The 8,245-nt window shown below is 42.1% G+C and overlaps 1 protein-coding gene across 1 annotated transcript; it reads left to right on the top strand.

The window, feature by feature from the left end:
- Positions 1 to 1,344: 1,344 nt before the first annotated feature.
- Positions 1,345 to 7,636, top strand: LOC309694716 (caspase-1-like; the record flags this gene model as incomplete). The annotated part of the gene is made up of 10 exons (XM_082514925.1): positions 1,345 to 1,470; positions 2,274 to 2,313; positions 2,473 to 2,646; positions 2,735 to 2,936; positions 3,068 to 3,208; positions 3,296 to 3,405; positions 3,648 to 3,735; positions 6,672 to 6,723; positions 6,872 to 6,918; positions 7,083 to 7,636. The coding sequence occupies exons 2-10, from the start codon at positions 2,281 to 2,283 to the stop codon at positions 7,634 to 7,636; spliced, it is 1,401 nt and encodes a 466-aa protein (XP_082371051.1). The 5' UTR covers positions 1,345 to 1,470; positions 2,274 to 2,280.
- Between the last annotated feature and the right edge of the window lie 609 nt (positions 7,637 to 8,245).

Below are 8,245 nucleotides of genomic sequence, written 5' to 3'. Positions count from 1 at the left end.
GAGATTTTCTCACCTTATTGTTTTGTACAAGAATATTTAAGGCATTCACACAGCTCAGTTAGATGTGGTCAATATAATGTGACTGGTACATGGTCAATGAACCTGATGGAGGAAATCAGAGATGACCCGGAGCCTGCGAGCAGAACCAGATCCTGCATTTTTAGCTCCTGAGCTTGATACAAGCAGCAGAAATTAACAGTTGGTCTTCTTTCTTTTAAATTCATAATCTTTTGACAAACAAACATTTGTGTTAGTTGAAATTTGGCGGCTCAAACTGGTGCTGCTTGAAAGCTAACTCTTGGTCTGGTTTATGTCCCGAGTCTAACACACTGATCATGAGGAAGTTTTGGATTTTTAATGAAGGGTTTTCCCCTGACGCTGCTTCTTCAGGAAATCATCTGATCTACACTTATTATCTGTCCTAATGCAACATTTACCTGCAGGCCAGGTTTGACGCAGCATTGCTGAGCGGCCTCATTCTTCTGCTGGGAGTCAAAAAGAAAACGATCTATTAGTTCAAACTTTGACCCTGGCAGTCCCATGAAGACAGTGAAGCAGGACACAAACAGCCTGAAACTGTGACCTCTTCCAGTATTTCAGTGTTCCTTCCAACTAATGTTAGCTACACTGTAAAAAGCACAAAGCTTCCATCCAACAACCAAACACAAGCCCAGGTTTGGTGTAAAAGTGCAAATAGCCAGAACCCGTTCCAGGGAAGCAACTCTCCTGTCCACCAGCAAAAATCCCAACATAAAGGCATCAAGCTGGGGGAAACAGATGTATCCACCCTGGTTATCGCCAGGGCCTCCAACTTTGGCTGCCACCTAACCCACACTCTCTGTGGAGCCCCTCCCCTGGGCCTGGTCCAGCTTAGAGCCTCAGAAACCCCATCCCACGTACCCAGACATGGTCCACTGGTCAATGCAGCATGGATGTCTTCTGATTCATTCTTAGTCTTACCCCTCTCTCAGGACCAGTGTGCATATAGGGACCCTGCCAGGGGCAAATTACCATTGAAAACAGAGCTCCTGGTATCATTTGGCACCATATCCCTCCACCATGATAAGGTGGAGATTCGTGGAGGAACATTACATCAAGTAGTTCCTGAATTATCTCTAAACATGTCCATGAGTTAATCGGTGAAGAAGCAAACGTATCACCTGTGTAAAGGAAAGCGAGCCTCATTCCTGTGTTTGTTCTGGCATATTGTGAAACCAGTTCGGTGAGTTTCTTTTCAGGAAACTGGAAACCTCCCAAACAGCCAAAGCAAAACCAGTTTGCTCCAAAGAACTCAGCCTTCACGTTATCATGAAGAAGAACAATTCTAACTAGATTCCAGCTCAGTATAAAAGAGCATCCAGTCAGTCAGTCAGTCAGCAGGTGTTTCCAGTGCAGGTACAGTTGAGTCCTTCTTTTCTGAGCAGTCTGAGCTCTTTAATCAGAGGACAACCAGGACTCAGCATCTCTGCTGTAAGTCTCTGATTCTTCATTTCTCATTTGTCTTAGCAGCAGCAGCAGATGTTGTTTCTGTTTTACGTTGAAGAAGGTTTTTCTTTCATCTGTCACATCAGAGATGGAGGATGTTGCAAAGAAAGAAGACATGAGAGGAACATGATTATTTTGTGTTCTTATTGTGAAACATCTTGGGACAGAAATGACATTATTCAGATTTTATGTCAGTGAAAGTGTTACGTTTGCAGTACTGTGGTAAAGCTGAGAGGGGTAAACTTGGACTGGTGAAGAGTAGCTGAGCTGTTTGCATACATTTAATCAGAGATTGTTTAACTGTGAGGTGCTGTTTGAGTTAATTCACCAAATTCTAGGTTTTGCGGGTTTTCGTAGTGGCTGGAAGCTGGAAATATGTAACATCTGAATTCGGTCGGCTAAATCCACAAAGAGCAGCTTCAGCTGATCACAACCTGGATACAAAGAAAACCTGAGTGGAGCTTCCAGTACAGGGTCTCATTTCCAAGTCGCCCACGCTGCCCCACTGCACCTGGGCTTAGAGTTTCCCCACCTGCCAAATCTCACTTTGATGCCTGATTAGGATCCCGTGTGTCTACATTCAATAGTCTTCAGGTTTATTAGGCTCAAGTCTTATTATCTATTAATCAGTATCAGCAATACATTTTCTCATTAATATTTTTAAAAATCAGTCCTGAATAATCCACAAGAAGCAGAGATGATGTGATGCACAGTGAAAATCCCAAGAGCTGATGTGATGTGACACATTCTGTCCCTCCAGCTCAACATGTCCTCTGATTTCTTTCTAGGTCAGAGATGGAGACGTGGACAGACAGTCAGGGTAAAAAAGTATGTTACTGTATGATTCATATGAGATATGTTGATTGTTTGATCTTAGCCTCTTGTAGTAACTTCCAAACCAATAATAATAATAATTACTGCAAATGACTGCATAAAAAAATCAGCTTGTGTTAAAATAATCTGAAGAGTTTCTGTTTGGTCTCTCAGATTTACCCAGTGACTCAACAATCACAGTCAAATCGCATCGCCCTGCTGATCAACATTGAAACGTTTAATACAAGTTTATACAAATGTAGAGCTGCGAAAGATGAGAAAGTCATGCAAAGTCTACTTCAAACTCTTGGATATGAGGTAGTGAGATGTGGGGACATCACTGCAAAGGTAACTTTTAAAAGCAGAAAAGGTTTCTTCACTTGCACCCAGTTTTACAAACTGGTTAAATGATCCAGTGACGGATTTCTTCTCACAGATGATCGATAAACCTCTGAAAGAATTTTCTGAACACCCAAAACTGGCCCTCACAGACAGTGTGTTTGTGACTTTGGTGTGTTATGGAGGCACGGGAACTGAGGAGTTTGAAATTGACCAAATCTTTCAGCACTTAAACTCAAAGAACTGTCCTGCACTGAAGGACAAACCAAAGATCGTCATTATTTACGCCTGCAGAGGAGGTGATTCTCATCTGTCCTCACACACCCAACAAACAGCATGAATGAATCTTCAATGAATTTACTGTTAATATTTGTTCATTTGAAAAGGTAAAAGATCGACACGTTTCAGTAAGTCTGTGTGTTTGTTTCAGTGGGGGAGGAATCGGTGGATTTACTTGATAGGACACAATTTGTGCCCACAGACGACATCGAATCTCTGTCAGTGAACTCTGTCAAAGGTCCTCGGACACACAATGAAAAGGATTTCATCATTTTTCATTCCAGCACCACTTGTAAGTGCACCACCCTCCAATAAGTAACATTTAGAACAATCAAACACCGCCTAACTACAGATATGATCTGGTTCTGTTTGCTTGCAGACACAGGTTCATACACTCATGAAACATACGGTTCTGCCTTCATCCAACACATCTGTGAGGCTGTCAAAAAGCACTGCCTTAGAGATGACATTGAGGAAATATTCAGAACGGTAAGTTTGGCAAGTGGAATATATGGAATACACAAATACATACATATCTATCTATCTATCTATCTATCTATCTATCTATCTATCTATCTATCTATCTATCTATCTATCTATCTATCTATCTATCTATCTATCTATCTATCTATCTATCTATCTATCTATCTATCTATCTATCTATCTATCTATCTATCTATCTATCTATCTATCTGTGTGTGGAATCATGTTAAGTGCAGTCTAACCAACAGGTCATGCAAAGCTTTGAAGAATTCCCATCTGAGCAGATGCCAACCAAAGAGAGAGACACTCTGACAAAGCGCTTCTACGTGTTTCAAAGTGAGTGTTACAGGTTTTTGATGTGACTTTAAGATATTGTGTTGTTTTGGGATGACAGGACACACGAGACTGCATGAAATGTTCAGTCTGGTTTATTCACATCGATGAGCGACTGATGGAACTAAAGAGCAATGATGATGATGATGATGAACAAAACAGAAAAGCATCCCACAACATTACAGTTTTTCTCAGTCGCTTTGGTGCGTTTCTCAGATCAGAATTGAAATTCTCATAACTATTAGTTCAACCTCCACAACACTCAGTCATTTGTGCACATCATAGTAGCAATTTCTCCTCTCTCTGAACAAACTGCAAATGATTTTGGACATGAATCAGTTGCTTCCATACATTTCCCTGCTGCTTTCTGACATTTCCATTTGCTTATGTCATGTCAGTCAAAAGTAATCATACCTATGGATGCTGAATAGTCGTTCCCAATAAAACTAATAGTCATACATCCATTGCTTGAGTCATCACACACAAAATTGTTGAACTAGTTATCACATGCCAAATATTGGCCATCTGTCAAGCAAATCCTATACCTTTCTGTATCATTGTTCCTGGAAATGTCTCCGAAATTGAACAATTGATCTCGGGTGAATTACAGCTGTCACTCATGAGGAGGCGTGTGAAAGTTTAGTTGTAACCAATGACAAACAACTTGTTCACTGTCAATAATGGATGAATCCTGTGAATCCCCAATTGGCAAGCATATATAAACTGCGCAGGGGCTAGTGTGTACCATTTCTACACTTCTGTGACACAAAATGGAAGATCAGCACCGTGGAAGAGGGGTGAAGATGCGGGGAGGAAGGGGAAGGGGAAGAGGGAGAAGAGGCAGATATAGGCGGATTCCTAATGAAATAAGGGCTACAATTGTGGACCATGTTGTCAATCACAGCCTCACCATGGAGGAGGCTGGTCGAAGGGTGCAACCCAATATTGGAAGAACTACTGTCAGTTCAATCATTCAAACATTCCGTAGGGAAAACAGGTATGCAAACAGTAATACACTGTACTGTACTGTGCCATCTCAGACACATCACATGTTACTGTACTGTATTTGCAATTTCACAAAAAGTTCACTCTGCACCACATAGGATTGTAAGACAACCTCGCGGAGGCGGAAGAGGGCCCCTTTTTACCCCACAGCAAGAAGAAGCCATTTGTGCAATGGTCATTGCAAACAATGCAATAAAGCTGAGAGACATACAAAGCGCTGTCATAGAGAATTACACGGTATTTGGCAATATTGAATCTGTTCCAATTTCAACAATTGACAGAGTACTCAAGACAAATGAAATCCACATGAGCAAATGGCCCTGCTAGCAGCCATGGATGCAGCATGTGACGACATCACAGCAGGGTCCTGCAGAGGATGGATTTGCCACTCCAGGAGATACTTTCCTCGCTGCATTGCAAGGGATAACATCTGTTGTGATGTAGATGAACATATGTGGCCAGACAGACAGGAACGTCTGGATGTGCCAGAATGATTTACTGTACTGTTACATGTGCTGTTTATTGTTCACATTAGTGCACAGCTCTACCAAATGGGTGATTTTATGTTTACATGTATTCTACAGTGAACAGGTGACTGTAGCATATTTTTCTTTTGCACACTACTGTAGGATTACAAACATTTCTACACAATGGAAATGTGAAACGTACGTATTCAGTGTCTCAGTTACTCCCAAGACTCCCATAACATCTACAGTGACTTCACTGCACATTTCAGATGGCTGTACAGGTAGGCCATAGTGCTGTCGTCAGCATTTTCAGGTGTCACCAATTGTTTTTGCAATGGGAAACACTGAAATTATAAACTGTCATAGTGGAAACATGACAATGCCATTTGACTATCTTGTTCATAAAGATGGTGTCAAGACTTTTCATTTTGATGGCACTGACAGTTTCATTGACATGGATACTTGCTTTTGAGGTATGGATAATCAATTCTGTGCATGTGACGTGCTTTTGCAGGCTATCCACTAGCTTTTGCAGTTTGCACTAATTGTTTTGGGAAATGCACTAACTGCTGTGCAAATGTTAATGGTGTTCTGAGGAACGCACCAAAGCGACTGAGAAAAACTGTAATTTCCCCGTGGACAGTTCTGTGTGGCATCAGTCCATATGAGAGTCCTCCATGATCCCACAGGGCTTCAATATTGAGGTCCAGGCTCTGAGGAAGCCGGTGCATGGCTCACAGTGTTTCATTGTGTTTGTGTTTCATTGTGTTTGTGAAGTTCACCTGATCGACACACCAGCTGTCAACAACTGTACCATCCGTGCTCCAGTTATGTTGAGTCTTCCCAGGCACCTCAACCCCTACTCACATCTTGCGTCTCAATGGGTCACATGATAGAGTGAGGCAAGGTTTCACCATAGTTTCATCCAAAAGCTCTGCTGATAATGACCCACACCTTTTTTTATAACTTGGATCTTGTGATGAGGCACATGATCAATAGTGTGCCTATGATCCTCTTAAGTGGACAACTCCCACTAGAGTTTAAACACCAAAGGAGAAACCTCTTCAAAAAGCTTCATGAGGTCCAGTCGCCGTCTTCCAAAGCTGCTTAGATCGAATAAACGGTAAATGGACTGGTTCTTATTTAACTCAACACAACGTGCCTCATTCACCTTTTCTATATAAGAGCTTTCTATCTAACATGCACACATATTTATATTCTGATGGATGCGTTGAATCCATCAATCTTCTTCAGTAGTTTATGTAGACTAAAAATGACCATGACAAGCAGAGGACGAATGTCACCACATCAAAGTGTCTTGGTGGCTTTACTGCTTCCACTCAACTGATATATGAGGAAAAAACACTTTGACTTCCTACTTTTGTTCTGTTTCATTCAAAAAAACAAAACATGTAGGTGTTGTGAAAATTGTAATATTTGATTTTAAAAGAGCAATTCTGATTCAAGATGCACCTGAAGAAGTGAAGCAGTGGTCTGCAGGAAAGGAGTCTCTAAACAGGTATGAACAGATCCCTTCACTCAGCCTGTTTGTTTTATGCAGATGTAAGAGCTACATGAAGTCTTCCCTCTGTGACAGTATGAGTGATGATGTCCATGTTAGCATGTTGCCAACGACTGTGCTGGTTTGACCCCTCCTCTCCCTGCAGGGTGGAGCCTGATGGCGTCCGACGGGTGAGCTCGGATCTGAAGAAGTGTACGTTTGATTTTATGATGATTCTTGGAAACAAATCCAACCGTCTTTAAACTACTGTGTCGCTCATTCATATCTCTGATATCAGGAGTCACCATCAAAGAGCCGATCAACGAATAGATGATCGATCAATAACTGCAGCTGGATTTATTTGTTCTCTCTATCAGATTCCTATCAACTCACAATCGACCCAAACACAGTATACAAATGGATCCAGCTGTCTGACAGCAACAGAGAGGTGATGCGTTTGAATGCACAGCAGCCATATCCTGATCATCCAGAGAGATTTGACCGCCCTCAGCTGCTGTGCACAGACGGGCTGACTGGTCCTTGTTACTGGGAGGTTGAGTGGAGTGGATATGTTTCTATAGCAGTGAGCTACAAAGGAATCAAACGGAGAGGACACAGTGATGACTGCTTGTTTGGACTGAACAGTCAGTCCTGGAGCCTGGACTGCTCTTACTCTTACTCTGTCTTGCACAATAACAAAGAAACCTTCATCCCCAAAGACGTTGTCTCCAACAGAGTAGCAGTGTATGTGGACCATCCTGCCGGCACGCTGTCCTTCTACAATATCTTCTTGGACTCTCTGATCCACCTCCACACCTTCAACACCACATTCACTGAACCTCTGTATCCTGGATTTGGAGTCTGGTCTCATAATTCTTCAGTGAGAATAATGAAGCCGGTCCATGTGCACTGCTCTCCTCCAACAGAGTAGCAGTGTATGTGGACCGTCCTGCCGGCACAGCAAACAACCTCTATCCTGGATTTGAAGCTTGGTTTCATAATTCTTCAGTCAGTCTGTGCTTAGTTCAGTATAAAACTCTGAGAAGCACTGCTAAATAGACCTTTCAGTCTGCATCTTGCACTCAAAAACACTTTCAGATTCATGGATTCAATGATTTAATGTTTTAAACTCCTCTAAATGATTCCTTCTTAATTTCAATCCGTTGAAGATTGAAGCTTCCAGCAACCGTAGAGTGTGAGCCAGGGTCCAAGCTGGACAGGTCACCAATCTGAGACAGGGCTGACATTAACTTCATTCCACTAACTGCATGTCTTTGGACTGTGAGAGGAAGCTGGAGCACCCAGAGAGAATCCAAACAAACAAGCTGAGAACATACAAACTCCACACATGAAGGTGAAGTTGGACTCGGGACTTTGTTGCTGTGAGGTGACGGTGCTGACCTCTGCACCAAAGCTCTTCTGACATGGGGCTGAGAAAATATTTTGCACTGCTGATCAGAAAGAGAAATTCCTGCTTGAACAATGTTCTTTGTGTGATAGAGACTAAATATATATTGATCTTCAGTTTTCTTTACTGATG

The sequence above is a fragment of the Aulonocara stuartgranti genome (genome assembly GCF_965226115.1).
Source record: "Aulonocara stuartgranti genome assembly, chromosome: 18".
Taxonomy (NCBI): domain Eukaryota; kingdom Metazoa; phylum Chordata; class Actinopteri; order Cichliformes; family Cichlidae; genus Aulonocara; species Aulonocara stuartgranti.
This window is presented reverse-complemented; position numbering and strand designations above follow the sequence as displayed.